The sequence below is a fragment of the Balaenoptera borealis genome, assembly GCF_965194805.1.
Source record: "Balaenoptera borealis genome assembly, chromosome: 1".
Classification (NCBI taxonomy): Eukaryota; Metazoa; Chordata; class Mammalia; order Artiodactyla; family Balaenopteridae; genus Balaenoptera; species Balaenoptera borealis.
In genome coordinates this window covers 81,431,111-81,457,318 of record NC_138860.1, presented here as the reverse complement: position 1 = coordinate 81,457,318, position 26,208 = coordinate 81,431,111, and the positions used below count along the sequence as shown (strand labels likewise).

The 26,208-nt window shown below is 44.7% G+C and overlaps 2 protein-coding genes across 3 annotated transcripts in view; one reads left to right on the top strand and one right to left on the bottom strand.

Annotated features, from left to right (window-relative positions):
- Window positions 1-1,447, bottom strand: part of GON4L (gon-4 like) — a 91,737-nt gene extending 90,290 nt beyond the window's left edge. Inside the window, exon 1 of the mRNA XM_082343092.1 lies at window positions 1,428-1,447. The gene's annotated coding sequence lies outside the window, so the exon portion shown is untranslated. The remainder of the gene's footprint in view (window positions 1-1,427) is intronic.
- Window positions 373-24,166, top strand: SYT11 (synaptotagmin 11). Of its 2 annotated transcripts, none has more exons than XM_082357622.1 (4): window positions 373-632; window positions 6,638-7,455; window positions 16,145-16,265; window positions 17,791-24,166. In XM_082357622.1, the coding sequence occupies exons 1-4, from the start codon at window positions 599-601 to the stop codon at window positions 18,099-18,101; spliced, it is 1,284 nt and encodes a 427-aa protein (XP_082213748.1). In that variant the 5' UTR covers window positions 373-598; the 3' UTR covers window positions 18,102-24,166. The 2 variants fall into 2 exon arrangements, with proteins under 2 accessions (XP_082213748.1, XP_082213747.1); XM_082357621.1 differs by having other exon boundaries at window positions 377-632; window positions 16,145-16,268.
- Window positions 24,167-26,208: the final 2,042 nt, after the last annotated feature.

Sequence of the window (26,208 nt, the reverse complement as noted above, 5' to 3'; positions counted from 1 at the left end):
TGGTCTCAGAAACGCATAACAATAAAGGCAACTAATACTGAAATGCAGGCAATATAGAATTTTATTTTTCCAAAATCCTGCCAGAACATTCTGCTGCTATATTAAGCCCAGGGAACCGGAATCACAAGATCTAGGGGATCTCAGACGATAAAGTACCTACACTTGTCTTTAGGCCTCGGGGTTTTCGCCTTATAGACCCACAGCCCATCAGTAGGCGGGGTCTCATTCTCTGGAAATCTTGGCGATGGGAGGGGTGCCCTCCCAGAGATCTTCCGGAAAAGGGCGGGGCTTGCCTTCCGGAACTTTTCGGACAGAGGCGGAGTCTTCTGCCGAGGGCCGTTCGGAGGAAGGCGGGGCCTACCTCGCATCAGGACCAGTCTGGCTGCACCTGCTTCCTTAGCTCAGAGCATCCCTGGAGCATCTTAAGAGGCGACCGCAGCTGGCAACCAGAGGCCAGACCGTCGCAGGAGGCGTCCGCCAGATACCTTCCCCTTCCCCTGACCTAGCACTCTGCAGCGGGGGCCTCCGTACTGACCGGAGGTCCCAGAGTTGTCTGACCATTGCAAAAGCATTTATAGCAATAGCCTCTGATTACGACATGGCTGAGATCACCAATATCCGACCTAGCTTTGGTAAGTAGAATCTGGCAAACTAAGCCTGGGGTAGGCGAAACCGTTGCAAAGCCAAGGGAGCCCAGCAGCTGGGCAGAGCGTGAAGCCCAGACCACGGCCTTCAAGTGCCAGCCCCTCTAGAATCAGGCCTGTGGTGATGGGTAGAATCGGGCCTACGGTGGTGGGTAGCAGGCAGTGTACGGCACCCGAACGTGAGCTATGGGCTGCACGGGCTGAGAAGGCCAGAGCCACACCGAGGGTGGGAAGGTCCAGGATGCTAAAACCTTGTATGGTGCAGTGTCAGCACTGCTGGAGGTGAGAAGCAGAGAGCTTGAGGAGGATGTGAACCCCTCCTTCTGGGGGAGGAGAGGTGAGATAGGCCGAGCCCTTCCCCTTGGGGCACGCAGGGCGGTGCCCCTTCCTCCCCCTCCCACTCCTCAGGGCTGCGGGGGAGGGAGGTGGCAAGGGAGATGGGGCATCAAGATGGCAGCTTGGGGACTGTGGGCTGTGTGGCTGGCAGCCAGGGGAGGCGGCGGCCTCTGGGGAAAGAGGGGTGCGGGGGTGGGGAGCAAAAAGGAAGCCACTCCTTAAGCCGGTCAGCTGGATGCTGGGGCTAGGAGGAAACGTGAGCCCTGCAATTTCTATTCTGCATCGTAATGATGGGGTCCGTCCGTAGCTACCAAATGGCGCTTGGCGCTGCTGGGCTGGGGGATGACGTGATGTCTATTTCTGGGCCTCCTGGCAGCGCCTAGGCTCTTCTTCCCAGGCCTTTGTTCCCTGTTTCCCTAGGCTGGCTTTTCAAAAAGGGGGACTCACCCGCGCTGGTGCTGGCGGGGGCCCGATCCAGGCCGGAGGGGGAGGGGCGAAAAAGGCCGAGCCCGGGGGAGGCCGCTTTGTGTACCAGAGAAAGCATTACGTCATCTCGGAGCTGCTGGTCCCCGACCCAACCCTACAGGCTCCAAGATCAGTTACACTCCCTGGAGCAGAGTGGGGTAGAAAATAGGGAAGCATATGGGAAAGAAAAGCTCGAGAAGCAAGTTTTTCCTCTGGGGGATTCCTCCAAAATGTGCTAGGGTAGCAAACTTCCTGTGCTATGCTTTCCTGGCCCCAAAATAAAAAAGAATTGTCCTGTTTCTCCCTCAGTTCTATCCCAGTTTGTATGGGAGAAGCCAGTGAGAGTTGCTGTCAGCCTAGGGTTCCTCCTTTTCCCTTAAGAGATTCTATCCCTCAGACAATCCAGAAGGTTTGAGCATCCAGACTCCAGTGTTTAGGGTGGGGCCACAATCCAACTAAGAAATGGCTTTTCTCACTCCCAAATAAAAGGTTTATGGAAATGAACAGAACCCAGTGTGCTCTATCCCCTCAATGCCAGGAAGAAGACATCAGATCAGAGAAAGTATAGGATGACAGATCACACCCATTTACTACTTGTTTGCACTGATTCCCTAAGGCTAAATCTTGATTATATTTCTTTCTTCCACTTCACCTTCTGCATTTTTATTCTTTGAGTCCTAAATTTCCAAAATAGATGTCCCTTTTGTCATCACATGAGCACCTCATGATTTTTCTTCTTGCTCTTTCTTTTTCTTCTTATGCCTTCTTTCCAACATATTCTTTTCTTTTAATTGCAGTTCCAGAGTCCTTGGAAAGTTAGATGCTGTAGAGCATAATACACTGATCTCATTTAGAGGGAATGTTAGTGGAAAAAGAAATTATCAGGCCCTTACATACTACATTTTATTTAATCCTTACAAATATCCTCAAGTGTATTCATTATTATATATATTTGCTAGATGAGGAAACTGAGGCTAAGGGAGATAAAATAACTTGGCTAAAGTAAAACAAACTAGTTAGGGTAGTGCTAAGATTTAAACCAATTTCCAGTTGATGCCAAAGTTCATTCTCATTTTACTGTGTCATGCTGGCCTACTTGACAGGGAAAAGCTATTTTAGCAAAGGAAGTGTCAATAAGCAGGGCTGGTCAGAGACTGAGAGAACTGGACAAAGCCCAGATGTGTCTTGCAGATCTTTAAATCCATACAGAGGATCTCCTCTACAGAGAACTGCCACTTCTGACTTTTTCACATCTCATAGAGCACTTCATTTCAAACTCCCTAGCCCTTGAGAGATTCACTGAGCCAACACTCAATTATCCATGACCTTGGAGGACAAAAGCAGCAAGCAGCATGGGTCACTGCAATTTACAACTACTTGAAAACACTCACTTCAGCTTTTAGTTCCAACTTCCTTTTCCCACCAAGCTTTTGACTAAAGCTAGACAATATCTCTGATTTTTCTAGTTCACTGCCTTGGGGGTGGGGGGAGAGAGGCAGGGGTTAACAAATACTAAAATGAAGAAGAAAGTAGGACAAAAGTGGGAAACAAGGTGGAGGAGATCGCCTAGGTAATTCACAAGTGGATTCATCCATTTCTCTTTTTTTCCTTCTCTATCCTCCTGAAAGATGAGAATCCTTCTTCTTCTCTTTTACCTGCTCCACCTCTATTTTCTAGCAATAAAAGTTGAGGCATTGTAAGCAGCAGTGGGGATCTCTCAAGATCACAGAGTAATCTATGGTAGAGCCAAAAGGATCACTCGGATGTCTCCCAACCCAGGCCTTTAGACTCCCTTTCAAATCATTCTCAAAAATATACTTGTCTTGGTGGTTCCCTGCTTTTCTCTTCTCATAGACACAATCAATATTCGATTTTACTAATCGGTAGCAAGCAGTTTTCAGGAAGTCCCTCATGGGTGAATGGAGAGCCACTTTTTCAAATTGTGCCTATGCTGATTGACAGTTGAACCCAATCAATTGTTCAAACAAATATTTACTGAGCTCCTGTTAGATGCAAGAGACTCAGGGATTCAAAGATGAACAGGGTGTTGTTTCTGCCCACTCTCAAGGTGCTTACAGCTAAGGCTGCTCCCATTTTGTGAAACCTCTCCCTAACAGCTTTTATTTCACTTGATACTCTGAAAATAAATGCTGTTGTTATTCAGTATGGCCATGGACACAGTCACCTTGGTTTACTTTGTTCAATGGCTTTACTCCTAATCTATATTAATATTTCAAAATGTAACCACTTCTTTTCTTACCTGGTCCCAACTTTCATAGAACCATGGAATGTTTGAAGTAGAAAGAATTTCAGAGACATTTATTCCAATCCTCATTAAAGAAATCTTTTTTAGAATATGCCTGACCAAGGTGATCCAATCTCTGAAAGTTTTCAAATGGAGATTCACTGCCTCCTGAAGCCATCTGGGCCACTGAGAGGCAGTTCTAAAAATAATTTGATTCTTTTCATTGAGTCAAAATCTGTCTTCCTGTAGCCTGTACGCACTGGTGTTAGACCTGCCCTCCAAAGTAAAATCACATCAGACCTTCTTCCAGCAAAATGCCTTAAATAATTGAAGAAAGTTATTATTCCCAGACTCCTCAGCTCCAGTTCCTTCAACTTCTCCTCACTTGATATGGTTTCCAGGCCCTCTACTATCCTGCTTATCCATAATGTACAGACATTCTGGTGTCAGATAGACCAGGGTTTAAATCCCATCACTGCCATTTGCTACTATGTGGCCTAGTGTAGATCTGAGTCCCCAGCTTTCTCAATTGTAAAGTGGGGATATAAATGGTACCTATTCAATGAGTTATTTGTTTTGGAGAGAAAAATCTCTAACGTGATGCCTGGCAGGGATATCATAAAGGTACACAAAAAATAGCAATTTTTATTCTTGTCAGTACTAGATAGAATACTCCGTATGTGTCGTGACCAGTGCAGATGAAATTATACTACCCCTCCTGTGATCTGGACATTGCACTGATAATATAAGTTAGCATCAGCCTAATTCTACTCCAAGCTTTTTGTCACCTAAACTACTAAGTTATTTTTACTCACACTCATCAAGTAAGGTCTCCCATTGCCTATCGATAGGTTTTGAAGGGCAAATAGAATTTTACATTTATCCCTGTTATGGGTAATAATATTGACCTCATTCTGTTTTTCCAATCTGTGGAAGCTGTTTTTTATTTTTATTGAGGTATATTTGATTTACAATATTGTGTTAGTTTCTGATGTACAGAATAGTGATTCGATTATATATTTTATATGAGTATATTATTTTTCATATTCTTTTCCATTATGGTTTATTACAGGATATTGAATATAGTTTCCTGTGCTATATAGTAGAATCTTGCTGTTTATCTCTTTTACATATAGTAGTTTGTATCTGATAATCCCAGACTCCTAAAGTGGAAGCTGTTTTGTATTCACTAATTCATTTGTTCACTGAACACTTACTGTGTGCCACATGGTTCTAGGACCTGGGAATATAGCAGTGAACAAAACAGTCACTATTCTTGTTACACTTACCTAGTGAGGGAAGACAGACAAATATATGTCAGGGGTAATAAGTGCTATGAAGAAAAATAAAGCAGGGTAAACGGGATATCATCTTACTTGCAGCAGTCAGGAAATGCTTCTCTGATAAGATGAGGTTTGGAACAGAGGCCTGCAGTGAGTGAGGCCGTGAGCCAGGCATATACTTGGTGGAAGGATGTTCTAGGAAGAATCTGGAATATGCTAGAATCACATTTATTTCCTTATTTCCCCTGCCCTACCCAAGACTTACCCTAATGAGTAGTATGGATAACTATAGGCCTTATCTAGATCTTTAAAGCCTAAACTCAATTTGGCTTCAATGAACTTAAGGGGGAGGAAATCCCCAAACCTAATTATCTAAGTCAGGGGCCCGATTTGTGTAGGAAAAGACAAGACTAGAGGAGGGGAAGGAAAAAAATCTGTTTCTCTTTAGTTATTTGTTTACTTAACAAATATATATTAAGTACCTGTTAGGTGTTTTTAGTGCTGGGGATACAGAAATGAGCTAAACAGACAAAATCCTTGTCTTTATGAAACTTACATTCTAGTGAAGACAGACAATAAGTAGTAAAATTATATGTGTGTGTCTGTATATATTCTTATGTGTATGTGTGCACCTGTGTATGTGTGTGCGTGTGTGTGTGTGTGTGTGTGTGTGTGTGTGTGTGTGTGAGAGCGAGAGAGAGCGAGAGAGAGCGAGAGAGAGAGCATGACAAGACATGTAGAGAAAATTAAGCAGGGCCAGGAAGTGTGGTCTCAGGGGTGGAAAGGTTTACACTTTTAAATAGGGTGGTCAGGGAAGACCTTATTAAGAAGGTGACAAGGTCTGACATTTTCCACAGTCCCTATTTCTCCCTATTTAAAATACTTGTATTTCATATTAAAAGATTTTATTATTTTATCTTAAAACACAAGTATTTTAATTTAATTATTTTATTTTATTTATTTTATTTTATTTCATTATTTTATCTTAAAATACAAGTATTTTAAATACCTGGGAGCTGAAATTTAGAACATATTTCAAGTACTTAGACGCAGAGTTCTTCTACTTCTTACCACCCACCTACTTTTATCACCCTTGGGCACCCTACCAAAACCATCCAAAATCAATCCCACATCCTTCTACCCTACCTGTCAGTCAGTCAGTCCACACAAGCCCACTGTTGCAAACCCTGTGCTGGGTGCTGTGGAATACCCTCCTGAAACCAGACACAGCTCATACCCTTGTGTAACAGTTGAGGTGAATGGGTTCTCATGTAAAAAGGTGACCTATAACACCTTAGTCGACCTATAGCCGACCTATAGGGTGGCTTTATGTGAAACACAAATCAATATGAGCAAACCATAAGTGCTGAGGGAAGGCCAAGAAAAGAACAGGCAGTCAGGTGGGGCACTTCAGGGGAGGCTTTCTAGAGAAGATAAGTATTTCATCCATGTTTGTTGGAAAGGAAGAGCCATGGGTTGGTTGGAGAGGATGGGTGAGGGCATCTCCAAGAGAGGGGAGAAGTTCATAAGCCCAGATGAGCAAGTTTTGCTTTGGAGGCTAGGTTACAGATTAGCTTGGCTCCAGCCAGAAGCACTAAGCAGGGGTGCTCTGGGCAGGGGTTGAGGTCCACCTGCCTTGACACGTCTCTGGTCTCCACCTTCAGATGTGTCACCAGTGGTCGCTGGCCTCATCGGGGCCTCTGTGCTGGTGGTGTGTGTCTCGGTGACTGTCTTTGTCTGGACATGCTGCCACCAGCAGGCAGAGAAGAAGCACAAGAACCCACCATACAAGTTTATTCATATGCTCAAAGGCATCAGCATATACCCAGAGACCCTCAGCAACAAGAAGAAAATCATCAAAGTGCGGAGAGACAAAGATGGCCCTGCGAGGGAAGGTGGACGCGGGAACCTGTTGGTGGATGCAGCAGAGGCTGGCCTGCTGGGCCAAGACAAGGGTCCTAGCTCTGGATCTTGTATAGACCAATTACCCATCAAAGTGGACTATGGGGAAGAACTGAGGAGCCCCATTGCGAGCCTGACCCCTGGGGAGAGCAAAACCACTTCTCCATCATCTCCAGAGGAGGATGTCATGCTAGGATCCCTCACCTTCTCAGTGGACTATAACTTCCCCAAAAAAGCCCTGGTGGTGACAATCCAGGAGGCTCATGGGCTGCCAGTGATGGATGACCAAACCCAGGGCTCTGACCCCTACATCAAAATGACCATCCTTCCCGACAAGCGGCATCGGGTGAAGACCAGAGTGCTACGGAAGACCCTGGACCCTGTGTTTGACGAGACCTTCACCTTCTATGGCATCCCATACAGCCAGCTGCAGGACCTGGTACTGCACTTCCTCGTCCTCAGCTTTGACCGCTTCTCCCGGGATGACGTCATTGGGGAGGTCATGGTGCCGTTGGCTGGAGTAGACCCCAGCACAGGCAAGGTACAGCTGACCAGGGACATCATCAAAAGGAACATCCAGGTGAGGAGGAAGAGTGTGTTGGGGAGGGATGGTAGGTTGGGGGAGAGAAGGGGACAAGTGGAAGGGGAGGGATGAGATGGATGGCAAAGAGGGGCTGTAGAAAGGAAGCTCTTGGCTGTCAAGGTTAAGCAGTGGGCAAAGTAAGACAGAGAACCTGGCAGGTTAGATCTCCTCCAAGAAGCAACTTCGTGAGGAGAGAAGGGCAGGTAGCTTCTGAAATTTCACTTAGCGGTTGGCACCCTGACGCTGCATCCAGCTTGCTTGGAGCAGGCGGGCTCACCAGTCACAGACCCATCACTTCAGGGATAAGGGGGCTAATTTCTTCTCCAAAATGTGTGATCTTCCTCTAGTGAACTTATTTCTCACAGCTGAGAAACTATGAAATCAGTAATTTTCCCCTCAGCTTCCCTTTCCCAACCCAAACCTAGAGATGTAAGTAGTATCATCTGTATGACTTTTAACCATTTTATAAATGCAACTTAACTGCTTCACCCTTTGGGCCCCTTACCGAGGCCCAAACCTTTGCCACAGATACTTCTCTCCCCGTTCCTCCTCTCCTCCTTGTTTGCATTAGAAGGGGGATGAGAGCCCTCCATCCTGCCCTCTCTCCCCTGGGCCAGCATTGGCTCTTGAGTTATTTCAGGGATGCAAGAACTGTAACCCCCAGCCCCACTAGTTCATTTCCTCCTCAATCTGGGAGGCAGTGTAGCTCTGCAGTTCAGCACAGGGGCTCTTGATTCAGACTGCCTGGCTTCACCTTCCAGCTCACCACTTTCCAGCTGTGTGATGTGGGTGAGTTACTTAACTCTTCTAAGCTTCTATTTCCCCCTCTGTAAAATGGAGCTGATAATATTGCCTTCCTTATGGGTTATGAGGATCAAATGAGATAATATACCTGGCATACTATTGCCCTTATGGAGCTTTTACTTTAGTGGAGGAGAAATACAAAAAAATCTTGGCAGTTATCACATAGTGAGTATGGTAGGTGCTATGAAAGAAGCTGTTGAAATTTTACACTTAGAGTTTCATTCCTTTTTCAGGATTTACCATTAGGAGTTAATAGCAAGGACTTTGAAGTCAGACCTGAGTTTGAATCTAAATTCCACCCGTTAAGTGACCTTGGGCAAGCTGCTTAAATTCTCTAAGTCTCAGTTTCTCACAGGAATTAAGATGATGAATTTACATAATCCCTAGCCCATAGTAAACCTTCAATAAATGGGAACCATGATTATTATTACTATTAATATTTCTATTATTAATAAAGTTTGATCCCTGGGAGAGATATATGATTTGTAGATATTTATATTTTGTTTTGACAAAGTGAAGGAAGACAAGGGAGGCCTGGATCAGTGGAGAAGAGGGTAGAAGGTTCAGAAAGGATAACAGGGCCACTAAAATCAACTGCACTTTTCCCAGAAAGAGCTCTGCCTGTAGATGCTTTGCTGATCTCTTACTGCCTTCTTCAGCTGCAATCCCACGCCGGACTCAGTGGGGAGGCAGGAGGCTCAGGACTGGAAGGAGGCTTCCAGGCCAGCAGGGCTGAGTGTGCAGTGAGCTCCCAGGAACAAGGTTTGGCCACTGCTGAAGGGCGCTGTGCAGTGTGCCAGGCTGGGGAGGGGAGGGGAGGCAGGAAGTGGCTCCCCCTGGACGTGTGTTCTTTTTATTTATTTATTTATTTATTTATTTATTTATTTATTTATGTTTGGCTGCATTGGGTCTTCATTGCTGCGCGTGGGCTTTCTCTAGTTGCAGCGAGCGGGGGCTCCTCTTTGTTGCAGTGCGTGGGCTTCTCATTGTGGTGGCTTCTCTTGTTGCGGAGCATGGGCTCTAGGCACGCGGGCTTCAGTAGTTGTGGCACGTGGGCTCAGTAGTTGTGGCTCACAGGCTCTAGAGTGCAGGCTCAGTAGTTGTGGCGCACAGACTTAGTTGCTCTGCGGCATGTGGGATCTTCCCGGACCAGGGCTCGAACCCGTGTCCCCTGCATTGGCAGGCGGACTCTTAACCACTGCGCCACCAGGGAAGCCCTGGACGTGTGTTCTTACCCTCTCTGCTGTGTAGGCGCCTGTCCCACTGCAGCCAGCCCAGCCATGCCATTGCCCAGAGAACCACTGTTGTCACGTGGCCCGCTCAGCTCTACCTCACAGGGGCCGGGGGAGTCCAAACATTTCAAAGACCATTAGAGGCATTTGGTCAGGGCATAAACACTGGTCTGTTGCCAGGATACAATGAGACGTCCCCGAGTCCAAGCCAGCAAGAGTTCTTGTATCCTCTGAGGTTGGAGTCAGAAGGCCTGGCCAGAAGCTGCAGTAGTGACCTGTCTCATCTCCCTGCATCCCTTCCCCTCTCCTTCCATTTCTTTTCCTCCAGATTCTGCCAACCCGCTCCCCTGATTCCTGACTCCCCTTTATAGCAGCTCCAGTGCTCTACTCCCTGCCTTCATCTAGCTCTCCTCGCAGGGTTGTTCTTTCCCAGCACAGCCTTCCCTGGAGCACTAGCCTGGTAAATCCACCAACTAGCTGGACTCCTTCAGACAGCTCATGCAGTCGCAGCCCACGGCTGACTGTGGAGGATGGCTCTGTACCAAGCTGCAGCTGGGAAGACATTGGCAAGGAAAGGGACTGATTTGGGCTGGGAACAAAACAGCCTCAAATCCAGGACACTGGGCAGGGAGCACAGACAATGGCATTTGCTAAACTGCCAGGGGCTCTTGGGGAGAGCCAAGCTTCTTTCCACTTTATTAACGCCCTTCAGGAGGGATAAGCTGGGGCTGGGATCCTGAGCAACACATCCCCTGGAAGAGGCTCCAGACAGGACACCCAGAGCCCCTGCGGCCCCACCCCAGAGCCTTGCAGCCTCCCGGGTGTCCTAAGCCTGTTTTCCCCAACCAGTGCCAGTGGGCAGAGCTGTGTTCCATCCTGGGTCGTGGCTGTCATCTCTCTAGTCACTCGTCCCCCTGATTCCCTAGCAGTACAGCCTCCAAATGTCTACCCTAAACCCTCCCTACTGTAGCCAAGAATCTGCCCTTTCTGGATCTCCCCATGGCTCATCAGTTAGAGCTGCTTTGGACTATTCCACACTGTCTGTAAAGAGCTCTTTCTGGTCTGGGTAAGGTACTCCCTTATAATAATGGAGCCAAATGTTCCTGGGCGGAGACTGGTGAGAACTGCATTTCTCTAGACAACCACCCACCCCTAACTGCATTTCCTGACCTTTAGCAGAAAATTCAGCTCTTGTCCTTTCCGTTAGTACAGTGCAGTCCAGTTGAAGAAGCCCTGGACTGGTCATGATTTCTGATTCTGTCCATTTCACTGACTAATTCTGGGCAAGCAGTTACCTACTCTGGGCCTCAGTCTCCCTCTAGGCTGGATCACGAAGGCTAATGGGGTGACTCTGTGAGAGTACTCAGCTCTTAGGAATATACAGAAAGATATAAGAAGCATTAAAAATTAACACTCAATTATTAATGAAAGAAGTTCACAGTATAAACTCTATAATGCCCAAAACTCTCTGAGTTGGACTTAGGAACTGGATTTTTTTTTTAGTGACAGCTTTTTTTTTTTTTTTCCTAGTATTTTATTCAGATAGAAATAAAAGTGAATTTACATTCCCATAATACATCCCCCACAAGGAGAAGGGAGGTGGTTCAGCGAGGGCTGGGGTTAAAGAAGAGACAGTGGGAAAGAAGTGATTTACAAGGCCTATAATAGAGAGTTGTTAGACTCCTAATTTCTTCAGGTCATTGTTTCCCAAACCATTTCCTGTCTTTCTACTGCCAGATTGGTGTTCATGACCTGGGACAATGGTCATGGGAATGATAGGATTCTTAGAATCTCAGATTTACAAGAGACCTTGGAGTTCATCCAGTCTAGTCAAAAAGGACTGAAAAGAAAGAAAGAAAAAGGAATGTCAGTTATCCAGGAACAATAAAGAAAATTGCTATGTAAAATAAGTAAATAAATAAAACCACACACACAAAAAAGAAAGATGCTCTATTTGTGTATTGGGGAGAAGACGAGGAGGGATGTGATTGAATGCTGAGGTTTTTGTTTCTTTTGTTTTCTCATGACTGTGATTTATGTGGAGGTAGCACTGAGAACTTCTAGCCCCAGTAAAGGTTTATTGAGGACGCGTGAGTCCTCCTCTTTGCAAAGATGCTGTGCCTAGAAAAATCACTGTGGGCGGGGCCCTGCTAATTATAAGAACTAGACTTATCCCTCGCCTCAGTATTTCCTTCAGCTGAACGTCTTCTTTAGGACCACTGCTCTTTTTCTTCTTTTCCACGGAGTGAGAAAGGATCCCGCTCTCTGAGAGCAAAGCCTCCCAGCTCTGTCAGGCATGGATAAAACCCTTTCTCCCCCTTGTCCTTCTGCTTGCCTGCCCCCCAACAGGGTCTTTACCTCACTAGGCCAAGGGGCTGGGAAACAGAGTTCGCTCCCAGCCCTTGACAAAGAGCCCTTGACAAAGAGTCATTGACAATGCCGCTTGGAATGGGAATTGGGTGGAAAGAGAAGGGGAGGGGGGAGGGGGAGACTTGAAACTCCGGCCTTCAATGCAGAATGGAATGGTATTCAGGTGGTGTTGTGGCTGCAGACTTGGGCATCACAAAGGGGCAGCTGAATGGGGATGGGCGTTCTGCCCATGTAAAATGGCCAAAGGTGAAGGGGGGGTGGTGGGAAGCAGATGGAGAACAGTTGTCTGAGGAGTGATTTTAGGGGAGGAAATTATTGTGAAGGTAACCAGAAGTTGTCCACCTTCCCAAAGAACTAAGGAAGGGGCACGGGATTTAAATTAGGATGATTTTGCTACAATGGATGATTTAGGAAACGGTTTTTTTTTTTTTTTGAAACAGAGTTTTAAATAAATAACCAGAAAACTTAAGTATAATCTTGTAATCAATGGTATTTTTACAAATAAAACTCTTTTAAAAAAAAATTTTTATTTATGTATTTTGGCTGCACAGGGTCTTAGTTGGGGCACGCAGGATCTTTTAGGTGCAGCATGCAGGCTCTTAGTTGTGGCATGTTTGTGGGGTGTAGTCCCCGACCAGGGATCGAACCCTGGCCCCCTGCATTGGGAGCACGGAGTCCTACCCACTGGACCACCAGGAAAGTCCCCAAGATTGCATATTTAATATTTAGATACCAATATTCAAGGATGGTCCCAGAGATAGATATCAAAACTAGTTAACATTTCATTATTCATGGAAATGGAGGGGAGCAGTGGCCCAAATAATCCAGAAGTTCTTTCTAGATCAGCACTAGCCACTGGATGCTGTGATGGTGGAAATGTTCTATATCTGCACTGTCCAGTATGGTAGCCACTGGCCACGTGTGGATACTGAGCACTTGAAATATGGCCAGCATGATTGAGAAACTAAAATTTTAATTTTATTTCATTTTAATGAATTAAAATTAAAATTTACATAGACACATGTAGCTAGCGGCTACTGTATTGGGCAGGCCAGTTCTGAATGTTTTAGAAGGCATTTAATTTTCTTTTTCGTGAGGGATTACTCTCCTGATGCCATTTGGCTGTGGCTGATAGTAAAAATGAGTTTACCTTCTCTGTCTGCATTCTGACTCGTCAAAAGGAAGCAGCCCAGAAGTATACTGGTTGGCAAGGGCAACCAGCCTGTGATTTTAAACTGGCTGAGGGTACTTCCCATGGATATAATCAAGAGCCGGCTATATGTTATGGGTAAGGAAGAGATGTGGGGCTTCAGTCTAGCAGAGAATACCATGAACATCTTTTTTAAAGTCTATTTTCTTTTGTACTTCAATTTCAAAAGCTAACGGCTAAGTTTAAAGTTCAGTCACATTCAGTACCCTACGAGAGACATTTCCATATGCTCCTGGTATGAAATATAGCCTCAAGAACCTTTTTAAGCCAAATGGAAATATTATCACAGTTCATTCCTCGAGGTGACTTAAGACTTATAATCAAAGCATAAACTATTAGGGTTTTTCCTCTTGTTTTTCACTGATGAGCTAATGAAATTATTTACTGCTGTTGTTCTTTCCTGCACCAGCCACACCTGAGCAGGTAGTGCACTAGCCTGTGAGCTTCTGGAGGGTAGGGGTCTTCTTTGTGCATCATTTCAGCCCTAGTTGCTAGCAGAGTGCCTGGCACTTAGTGAGTGCACAGCAAGTCATTTTGGTGGGTATGTGGCGTATGTAAGGCTGGTGGTGAGTTTGGTCTATTTTTGCTCAATCTAAGAAGAATTCCTCAAGTAGGTGACATTCCTTTGGGGCTATGAAGAATACAAGGAATAGGATTTGATAGTGGAGGAATGATTTGGTCTCGAATTTTTTTTTTTGTCTCAAATTTAACTTATTATGTCCTAAAGTCCTCCTATCCCACCTCCTTTTGTTTTCTTTATCCCAGCCTCATCCCTACTTCCTAAGCTAGAAACACAAGAAATAGTCCTCCATCTCTTCCCTCTCCCCTATATTTTCATCCAATTAGCTGCCCCAACCCAGAAAATCCTGACAATTCTTCCTGAGACATATCCTACCCCAGGTCCATCTCCTCTGCCACAGCCCTGGTTCCAGGCCTCATCATTTCTTCCCTAGCCTGTTGCAGCAGCCTCTTAACTGAGCTTTCTGACTTTGGTCTTTCTCTACTTTAGTTCCTTCTCCAGCTTTCACTCAAATAGTATTATTATTAATATACTAACAACAACAATAACTGTCGCACCTTTGCCTACAGACCTCCTCTTGCCTGGGTGCTGCGGCTGGCTCTGCTCTTTGGTTAGCTCACCCCCACTGCCCTTCACCTTCGCCTGACCCACCTCTCTGGGTTCCTGGCCCGTCCCTCCTGCCAGCACCCCAACATCAGGGACACTCTCGCCTCTCAGCATTCTCTGAACACAGCCTACCCTTTCAGCACCCAAAGACTTTGTACCAGCCATTCTGACGCCCTGCCCCACGAGATCTTCTCTCTGCCCATTGCCTGTGTCTCTTACTCACCCACCATCAACTCAGCCCAGATGTCAGCTGGCAAAGCCTCCCCCTGAATCTCTCAACAGCACTGAGGATTTTTTTGTTTTGGCTGCGCCACATGGCTTGTAGGATCTTAGTTCCCTGACCAGGGATTGAACCCAGGCCCTCGTCAGTGAGAGCACAGACCTACCCACTGGACCACCAGGGAATTTCCAGGCTTCTCACTTTTCTGACAAGTAACATGTTTGTTTACATCTCTGTCTCTTCTAGTGCATGATAAGCTCCTTGGGAGCAAGAACTGAGTCCTATCAGTTCTGAATCCCCAGCACCTGGCATGTAATTAGTATCCAGATTTTTTTTTAATATATATATATACATTTATTTATTTGTTTTTGGCTACGTTGGGTCTTCATTGCTGCGCGCGGGCTTTCTCTAGTTGCGGTGAGCAGGGGCTACTCTTCGTTGCGGTGCGCGGGCTTCTCATTGCGGTGGCTTCTCTTGTGGCAGAGCACAGGCTCTAGGCGCGTGGGCTTCAGTAGTTGTGGCTCACGGGCTTAGTTGCTCCGTGGCATGTGGGATCTTCCCGGACCAGGGACTGAACCTGTGTCCCCTGCATTGGCGGGCAGATTCTTAACCACTGTGCCACCAGGGAAGTCCTCCAAATATTATTTTAAATGTTCTTGGAGGACTAGAGGTTTTTTTGTTGTTGTTGTTTCAAGCTCAAAATAGAGACTAGCATAAAATTTCAAAGTGGGGAAACAAAGTTGTGGGCATCCGAGGTGGCTGGAGAAGACACTCTGAAGATAATACGCTGGGGCAGGCGAAGCAGGTGTGGATATTCCCCTTGTGAAATGGAGGCACAGGCTCCAGAAAGTTCAGGGACTTGCCCAGGGCCAGCTGGTGAGTAACTGGCCAAGTTACTCAAACTCAAGTTTCCTGTCTCCCACTATACAGTCTTCAAAACATTTTTATGGCAAGAACCGAATGAGGGACTTCCATGGGGGCGCAGTGGTTAAGAATCCACCTGCCAGTGCAGGGGACATGGGTTCTATCCCTGGTCTGGGAAGATCCCACATGCCGCGGAGCAACTAAGCCTGTGCGCCACAACTACTGAGCCTGCGCTCTAGAGCCCACGAGCCACAGCTACTGAGCCCGCGTGCCACAACTACTGAAGCCCACTCACCTAGAGCCCCTGCTCCACAACAAGAGAAGCCACCGCAATGAGAAGCCCGCACACCGTAATGAAGAGTAGCCCCCGCTCGCTGCAACTAGAGAAAGCCCGTGCACAGCAGCGAAGACCCAACACAGCCAAAAATTAAAATAAATAAATAAATTTATTGTTTTAAAAAATTTTTAGAAGAAGAACTGAATGAGAGAATAGGAGAGAATGCACATCTCTGGTACACACTGTGTGCCAGGCACTGTGGTGTTTTACAACTTCTAAATTATCGAATCCTCTTACTAATCCTGGGAAGTTGGGACTATTTTTATCTCCATTTTACAGATGAGGAAGTGGAAGTAGCTTGTCCCAGGTCAGACAGATGAGAAGTAGAGTCAGGATTTGAATCCAGGCCGGTCTGGCTTCAGAGTCTGCGCTCCTAAATACTAGGTTATGCTGTCTCTCCATGCAAATGATTTTATTTAGTATCAGGATTATGATGAGAACATTTCCTTTTTCCTCCGCATGCTTTCTGTGCTGTGGCCTGCTCCCTCTGCCGGGATTCTCACCTGCTCTTTCTTCTCCCCAGAAGTGCATTAGCAGAGGGGAGCTCCAGGTGTCTCTGTCATATCAGCCTGTGGCACAAAGAATGACAGTGGTGGTCCTCAAAGCCAGACACTTGCCGAAGATGGATATCACCGGTCTCTCAGGTAGCAGCTATTTACTTCAACCTATTTCTTTTTCCTCTTTTTTTTTACATTTTTTTTTTATTGGAGTATATTTGCTTTGCAATGTTGTGTTAGTTTTTACTACACAGCAAAGTGAATCAGCTATACGTATACATATATCCCCTCTTTTTTTGGATTTCCTTCCCATTTAGGTCACCACAGAGCACTGAGTAGAGTTCCCTGTGCTATACAGCAGGCCCCCATTAATTATCTACTTTATACATAGTATCAATAGTGTATATATGTCAATCCCAGTCTCCCAATTCATCCCCCTCCCTTCCCCCCTTGCTATCCATACATCTGTTCTCTATGTCTGTGTCTCTATTTCTACTTTGCAAATAAGACCTAAACGTGTCTATACCAATTTTTTCAGATTCCACATATACGCGTTAATATACAATATTTGTTTTTCTCTTTCTGACCCACCCCACTCTGCATGACAGTCTCTAGGTCCATCCACGTCTCTACAAATGACCCAATTTCATTCCTTTTTATGGCTGACATTCCATTGTATATACATACCACATCCTCTTCATCCATTCCTCTGTCGATGGACATTTAGGCTGTTTCCATGTCCTGGGTATTGTAAACAGTGCCGCAATGAACAGTGGGGTGCATGTGTCCCTTTGAATTATGGTTCGCTCAGGGTATATATGCCCAGTAGTGGGACCGCTGGGTCACATGGTAGTTCTATTTTTAGTTTTCCAAGGAACCTCCATATTGTTCTCCATAGTGGCCGCATCAATTCATATTCCTAACAACAGTGCAAGAGGGTTCGCTTTTCTCCACACCCTCTCCAGCGTTTATTGTTTGTAGATTTTGTGATGATGGCCATTCTGACTGGTGTGAGGTGATGATATCTCATTGTAGTTTTGATTTGCATTTCTCTGATAATTTGTGATGTTGAGCATTTTTTCATGTGTTTGTACTTCAACCTATTTCTATCTGTCCGTGCCCCGCCCACCACTGCCCCTTGCCTGTGACCCAGACACCCCCCTCCACCTTTCAGGACCCCTGGCACCTCTCATTGTCCACCCATTCCTCTCTCTGTCTACATTCCCTTCCTGATGAATGTAGCTGGGAAGGTGCTTTGGGTAAGCAAATAGGGTCTCTACATTTGGCGAGGTATCCTCAGTGCTATGCATGCACGCTGGGTGCTGTGCCCTTGCTCCAGGTGAGACTCTGCAAAAAGCCTGCAGGCTTTGTTAGTCCCTGTGCCCTTGAAAATGCTTCTTGGTGTCGTGGGGTTTCTTTGGCCCTGACTCGAGGTGGCTGTTCTGTTCCATGCCTGCCTCGTTTCCTTGGCCCCTTGTCCAGGAGGGCAGACGTGTACACAGTCAGTGTACACTTAGTGTGCAATCACTAAAGACCACACGGGGTGGGGGGGTGGGACACCAAGGAGATGAACAGCAGAAGCCCCTCCTCCCCAACCGGAAGCCACCATTGTATAGGAGAGGACTGTGTCATAGGCCTGTCTCCCTTTTTCTGATCTCTTTGGGGGCCCCAGATCCTTATGTCAAGGTGAACGTCTACTACGGCAGAAAGCGCATTGCCAAGAAGAAAACCCATGTGAAGAAGTGCACTTTGAACCCAGTCTTCAACGAGTCTTTCATCTACGACATCCCCACTGACCTCCTGCCCGACATCAGCATCGAGTTCCTTGTCATCGACTTCGATCGCACCACCAAGAACGAGGTGGTGGGGAGGCTGATCCTGGGGGCGCACAGTGTCACAGTCAGCGGTGCTGAACACTGGAGAGAGGTCTGCGAGAGCCCCCGCAAGCCTGTGGCCAAGTGGCACAGTCTGAGCGAGTACTAATCCTCTTCTCCTTGCCTCTAACCCCAGGGCCGGGCTGGGCAGGGACGTGGTGGGGAGAGAGATAAACAGAGAGAAGTGGACTCAAAACCTCATTTTAGCTGTAGAAGAAAATTTCTTACAAAACAAACCCCACAAAGAACACCCCACATGACCACAGCTGCAGATCAGTTCTTAGCGATGATGATTTTTCTCCTTTGCAAGGCACTAGGAAATCCTTTTTTTTTTTTTTTTTATGGGGGAAAAAAAGAGAGGGAAAGACCTCTACAAGTCTATATATAAAAATGTAACCTTATACTTGCATGTCTAATACAAACTGAAGAAATTAGCCTAACTGCCAATATCAAGGTACAGATTTTAATCCATGAAAATTGTGTTTTGTGCCGAATTGTATTTGCTGATTACCTGAAATTGGTCTCTTTTTATTGGGCTTCTCTAGAGAGTTATTTTCACTCCCCACCTCTGTGGAAGAATCTTTTGCTCTTGTAAAACCTCATGTTTTTATCATCCCCATCTTTTCTCCCTGTTACCTCTTACATTTCTGCTCTTTGACTGAGCGCAAGGTCCAGAGGTCTGTAGTAAGCCAAGAAACAAAGGTGGAATGGATAAGGCAGGGTTTGCAGGAGAAAGAGTACTTGAGAAATGGGGTATATTTGTTATTAGCTCTCCTGCTATGAATGGGTAAAAGGCAGTCCTTGATTAATTTGTGATCAAGTACACGAAGACATCAGACTTTTAGGTAGAATTTGGGTTTACAAAACTAGATGACTTGTCTAAAAAGAGCTTTGGCGACTTCAAATTCAGCTACAGGATAGTACCAATGAATACATCCAGCTGATCCCAAATGTAGGTATGAAGACAAGGAAAGGAAAATGAGATGACTGCCATCTCCCTTTGTAACTGTGTCTGGAAGGACAACCATTCGTTGGTTGATGGGTTAGAAATCATCAGAGTTTTGAAGGATTAAACTGGCCTCTGTTTTTCCAGAAATGCTGAAAACTGAGAAGCTTTAGAGTCTTCTCAAGTAGCTTAGATGAGGTTAGTTTTGCTTTATAAGGAAAAGGGACTTCAGAAATTATTCTTTCTCCTTAAATTTTTCAATCATGGCTCTTAAAAATAACTAAATGAGTAAAATGAGTACCTGTGACTAAATTAATAATAAAGATAACTTGGACTTTTTCAGAACATCCTTTCCCTGAAAACAAAGTGCTTAGTTCTTAGGACTTCTGAATCTCAAGATAAGATGAAGGTATGGGTAACCACAGAGTTCAGTCCTCCTTCTGCCAGTGGACAATAGAGGTTGAGAGAGATTCAGCATCTTGCTGGGGTTACAATTCACATCTCCTTATTCCTAGACCAGCCATGTCTCTTAGAGTTGAGACTTTTCAGATGGCAGAGACTTCACTGACAATAAGTAAGCCTGGATAGGCAGTAGATATTTTTGCCAGCCTGAAAAGGAACTCAAATAAGCAGCAGCTTGAACCAAGTCCTGAAAGATTAGCCAAGATTGAAATTCCACATTCATACAAGAACATCACTATCTGACTTGCTTCTGAGAAGGGAGTTGAAAAGCTGAGTCTCCGTGGAGAGAGTGGTGATGTTGCCTTTGACATTCCCTTAACTCTGTGGATTTAAAACCAATCTGTTCCCCGCCCACCCCCCATTCTTTTTTTTTTTTTTTTTTTAACCTGGATTCTTGACAATGCAGAGCAGCAGTTCTGAGCAGGCACAAAGCCCACTCTCTGTTCTTGTCCCTGTCATCCCACATCCCCCATAATCTGACTCACAATCTCATCATCAGTTGGGTTCACACCACCAGTTTCTATCCCACACTCCATGGAATGTAAATACTGTATCATACGTAGAAGAAAATAATTTTTGTTTTCTAAAAATGCATTTTGAGATAGTTTCATGTAAATCTGACAGGAGCACTCTGAAGCCCCATTAGGAAAAATTTTAAATGGTTCCTCTTCATCGCCTTAATGTCTAAAGATCAGAAATCGCTGAGCAACCCGCTTTTGTTTCCTCCCCAGAAACAATGCAAAGCAACAGGTGGAGATAGTCTGGTCTTTGCCCTGCTGTGTGTGCCTCTGTAGCTCCTCCTGACATAAGTCTGGGAAAACAGCCTCACCCAACTCCTCTCTTCCCCACTTCCTTGTAGCTTTATTCCTTGCATTCTTTGGGTCTACTGAGCAGTGGGTGGTGAGGTGGCAGGGAAGGAACCAGTAGTGCTGTAGCCTAGGAGCTGCCTCGGTGTCTTTCTCAGAAAAATGGCAAAGAGGCGGACAGTACAGGGTTCCTCCCTCCTACCTCAGGCCTGATCCATCGTGCCCTTGACTTTGCTGTCCCAAAGTTTCTTAGCTGGCTTTGGCTTTCACATTTGTTCCTCCCAGAGCTAACTGATAAAGGTGGAGGAGGAATGCCTACTCCTAAGAGTCAGTTAAAAGACAAGAGAGTCACATTCTAGCTTTTGCACAAGGCACTCATGGTCAGGAATAGGTTAGGGAATGGTCACTTCTGATTTTCCAAGAGTCAGTCCTTCTCTGCTGATATCTTGATTCCTTTGGGAAGACAAGAGTTTTTCTTAATAAGTCCCTTTTATGAGTTAGTCCTTCCTTCAGTTCTTCTCAGTGGAGCACAGCCAAGATGTACATGTTTATGAGTGGTGCTCTGGATGTGAAAACAGAACTGGCTCATGGGACAGGGGCGGCTTGCTCAGGAGAGGGAATAATGCAAGTCCTTTTTCTTGGAAGGCTTTTATTATGGCCACGATAGTGACATTGCCCTCACCGTGCTCCTTCTCCGATGTGGTCGTCTTTCTTTACCTTGTGTCTTCTCTTGTAAAAATGAAACTCAAAAATAAAATAAACGTGTCAAATTAAAAAAAAAAATGAAAAAAATGAAAAAGGTAACATGAATTGTGTGAAACTGCATAATGCTGTAACGCTAACCTACAATATGTAATGCTATCTTGTATGTTGAATTTGTTAATGCACCACACAAGTGCAGAATAAAGACTGATTCACATTAAATAGGCCCGGTGACATCAGCATGATTTTCTTAGAAGCTGGATGACTATGAATGATGTGAACATTCAGACTCCAATAGGATGTTCTAGGGCATGTTCTCCAAAGCGTGGTCTTAGACCACCTGATTCAGAATCATCTGGGACACTTGTTAAAAAATGCAGATTCCAGGCTCCAGACTGAGAGTCCTTTTTCTAGTCCTTCTGTTTTCCTCTTAAAATCTAATATTTAAGATCATAACCACCAGAGAGAGGGATGATGGTTTTTAGTGCTGAGAATTAGTCTGCCCCTTTAATTGGAAATATTTCCAAAAGTAATGCTGAGACTGGCTGATTCTGTTCTCTTATTTATTCATTAGTCAAGAAATATTTTTTAATTGAGTCTCTATCATATGCCAGGTACTGGGGATACAAGACATTGATGAGCAAGAGTCCTGCATTTGAGGAGCTTAGAAGAAGACAAGCATTAATCAATTAATCACACTAATAAATATTTAATCACAAACTGAGAAATGCCCTGAAGGAAAAGGAACACTGTGTGTACACGCAAGTAGTAGAGAGAAAGGAAGCAAGAGAAAAAGTTTAAAACTTTTTAAAGTTTCAGTTAAGGAACTATAAAACATTTTTAAATTGCAAAACTAACATCATAAGCATATTATAAGAACTCTGGAAAATAGAGAAGAGGAAAAAAAAATCAAGATTCCAAAACCTTAACAACAATTTTGTCTTTAGTCTTATTTCCTGTACATTTATTCCCCTGATACCTTACTCAGGATCATTGTAGAAAACACATAAAATAAAGTACAATTCATAGGAACTGGAAAAAATCCACCTACAGGCAAACAGTATTAATTTGGGCATATCTCCTTCCAATTTCTTTGAACGACCTTATGATTCCAATCATAGTATGTATATAATTTTGCATATTACTTTTTTCTAACATGATAATATAATAACAATGATGGTAAGAGTATCTTGGCACTCAAGATGTTTTTGGCTATAATTAACAGAAAACCCAATTCAAATTGGCTTACACATTAAGAATATGGATCGGTTCACCTAACTGGAAGTCCAGAGGCAGGTTAGGCTTCAGAGTTGACTCAGCAAAAGGTCACTAATACTATGAGGGGCCCAGGTTCTTTCTGTGGGCCATTCTGACATTCAATGCTAGCTTAATCATAAGGCTTTTATGATATTTATAGAAGCACCCCCCCCCGGGGAGGGAAAGGACCTCTCCTAGAAAAATAAGGTCAATCATTCCCAGAAGCCTCTAGCTATTCTTTCCTCTTATCTTGCTGGTCCAAAATGTGTCACATGGTCATTTCTGAACCAATCACAGGCAAGGAGGATGGGATTATCTTTAGGCCATTTAGGACTGTCCTGGAACTAAGTATGGGAGATGGGGGGATTCTTGAGTAAAACATTTCCTTTGGAAGAAAGAACTGATGCAGGGTGGGCAATGAATGAAGAACATCACATAGTTGGTTTTTTTTTTTTGGCCGCCCCGTGCAGCTTGTGGGATCTTAGATCCCCGACCAGGGACTGAACCTGGGCCCTCAGCAGTGGAAGTGTGGAGTCCTAACCACTGGACCGCCAGGGAATTCCCACATAGTTTTCTATAGTACCTTTCACTCCAAGGTATTTTCTCCTGTAATCTTGTAACAAACTCTCTGAGAAGAGTTGCCAACCTACCAAGTGCCTCACCTACCAATCTCATCCATCCCCCCTACCTTGTGGTTTGAAAAGACAAACAGACTAGTGCTTGAAGTCTTCTTTAAATAATTCAAGGGCTTCCCTGGTGGCACAGTGGTTAAGAATCCGCTTGCCAATGCAGGGGACATGGGTTCGGGCCCTGGTCCGGGAAGATCCCACATGCCGAGGAGCAACTAAGCCCGGGTGCCACAGCTACCGAAGCCCACGCACCTAGAGCCCTTGCTCTGCAACAAGAGAAGCCACCGCAATGAGAAGCACACGCACTGCAACGAAGAGTAGCCCCTGCTCGCTGCAACTAGAGAAAGCCCTCGTGCAGCAATGAAGACCCAACGCAGCCAAAAATAGATAAATTAAATAAATAAATTTAAATTAAATCAATAAAATACAAAATAATATAATAAACAAAATTTTTAAAAAAAAATTTTAAAAATAATAATTCAAGAACAACATAAGTTTTAGCAATAGGGCATAATTTTTCAGAAAACTGAGAACAATTTATTCTCATTCAGTATAACTTTTACAAGATTGTAAGCTGGAGAGTATCTCAATTGCCTAAAAGCATATTAGGTCAAATACACCTTCTGAGCACCTCTAATAAATGCTCAAAGCTCTGCTTGGCGTTCAAGAACAAACTCCTAGAGGAGGTCTTAAAGCTCAGCAGGCCCAGGAATAGATGTGCTAACAGAAAAATCGGTAAGAGCCTGGGAATTCATTAGCTGCTCTCGTGTTCAAGTCTGGGGAGCTGGTAATTCACCGCAAACATCATGGTAAACCTCAATCTAATTGAAAAGCTCTGACAAGCTGTAAGGAGGGACTCATTTTCTTTTTAATAGTAATAGCAAAAATAGCTAACACGATTGAATGCTTATCAATGCTGGGCACTATTTTAAGGACTTTATAAATTTAAAACTCAATCCTTCCAACAACCCTGTTGGATATGTGCTATTATTATGCCCATTTAACAGATGAGAAAACTGAAGTCCAAGGAGTGGGACTTCACTGGTGGTGCAGTGGTTAAGAATCCACCTGCCAACATGGGGGACACGGGTTTGAGCCCTGGTCCGGGAAGATCCCACATGCCGTGGAGCAACTAAGCCCATGCACCACAACTACTGAGCCTGCGAGCCACAACTACTGAGCACCGTGTGCCACAGCTACTGAAGCCCACGTGCCTAGAGCCCGTGCTCCGCAACAACAGAAGCCACTGCAATGAGAAGCCTGCGCACCGCCAACGAAGAATAGCCCCTGCTTGCCACAACTAGAGAAAGCCCACGTGTAGCAACAAAGACCCAACGCGGCCAAAAATAAATAAATAAATAAATGTATTTTTTTTTTAAAAAGTCCAAGGAGTTTAAACAACTTGTTCCAAGTTCCACCACTTACAAGCAATGCAGCTCAGATTCACCCTGTGCACTCTGACTCCAGAACCTCTTTTTTCTACCATAACTACTGGTGGAGACTTCAAAGAAAGATGCAAACAGAGGCTACGGGAACTAATGCAAATTAAATGTATTCATGCTCTTGATGCCAATGTCCTCAAGAATGTTTTAGAGGGTCATCTGCTATTGTACGAAACTGGACATTTTCATGATTTACATTCACTCACACCAAATCAGCCTCTTCTCAGGCATTTTTCCAAGTTAACATTTAAACATTATTGTTTACCAAGGAGTTGAAACTCCTGCTTGTCCTCCACCCCCTTTCACTCTCCCACCATCTGATTTGATCAAATCTCGCAGAAGATTTTGCACTTTAGAATTAGAGGCACCCAAAGAACAGAACTGAAACTCCAAGAGCTGTATGCTTGTTTTCATTCACTGTTGAATTCCCAACACCCAACACGAAGCCTCGGCATTCAGCAGGCACTCAGTAAAGGTTTGTCAAATAAAGGCAGACAGGCAGTGAACAAAATACTGTCTAGGAAGCAGACCTAAAGCAAACAGAAAAAGCCTTTGCCTCTTCTTCCTATTTACTCTGAGTCAGAGTTTCGAAAGAAGTTTGGTCTAGAGTTGTTTTTTTGGTGGTGGCGGTGAATGTATATTAGCTGCAACCAGACCCACATACTCTCTTGAGGAGTCTAAGGATATGAAAGTAAGGATAGCCTCAGTGTTTTGGGTGGGACTTTGCAAGTTATTTCTGACTAAATTGTATGTGCATGCATGCCTTCCAGGCCAGCAGAGATTTATGTCGATTGCACCGTATTTGAGTACATAGTTAGACTCACCTTCACATAAACCATAAGTTTCTCTGCCTCCACTCTCTCACCTACACACTCCTCTGCAAGGAAAATAAGAAAAGTATCTGGTGGGGGATATTTCTGGAGCTAAAGATTTTCTCCTGGCTCAGAGCAAACTGTAATAAACTCTAGTAATAACCAGCTCTGGGAAGGGCAGGAAATGACACATGTCCCCACCCCAGCAGCTTTTGTTCAAAAAACTGGGTGACTTCATGATATAATCATGTGTGCTGGGGAATGTACACACTGAACCAAAAGCTGCTCATCATGTTTTTTTCTTCTTTTTTAAAGCAAGGACTATCAGACAAAGCTAAAATATTTCAGTAATTTTGTCTCAAGGCCAACTCATATTTAAAAGTTGATTGGAGGGACTTCCCTGGTGGCGCAGTGGTTAAGAATCCACCTGCCAATGCAGGGGACGCGGGTTCGAGCCCTGGTCCGGGACGATCCTACATGCCGCGGAGCAACTAAGCCCGTGCGCCACAACTACTGAGCCTGCGCTCTAGAGCCCGCGAGCCACAACTACTGAAGCCCGCGCGCCTAGAGGCTGTGCTTGGCAACAAGAGAAGCCACTGCAATGAGAAGCCCGCGTACTGCAACGAAGTGTAGCCCCCGCTCGCTGCAACGAAGACCCAATGCAGCCAAAAATAATTAATTTTTAAAAAGTTGATATATATTTATATATATATATATATATATATATATATATTTCAAAATATCCCAAACATTAAGACCTAACAGCACTTTGTGCTATCCAATGGCTTCCTTCATAACAAGGTATGAATTTATATTTCTTGCCTGTCCCTACAGCCAAAGCCCTTGTTCCCTTACTCATGAACTACTAGAGCAGACTTCTTGTTGCTTACTTCCAGTTGCTCCCCATCCCCACACCATTCTACATAGAGCCACAATTTTCCACATCTGTTAACTACAACTCATCACTGCTTTAAACAGTCCTCCAATGATCTACCAAGACACTTTGACATCATCAAGCTCAGTGATTCCTAATCCAAGAATGGCTGCATGGCTACAATCAGAATCCTGGGAGGTTTTTGTTTTAATATAGATTCCCGGGTCCTATCAGAAATCTATGAAATCAAAATCTCCAGAGGTTAAAGTGAGAAAATGAGAAAAAA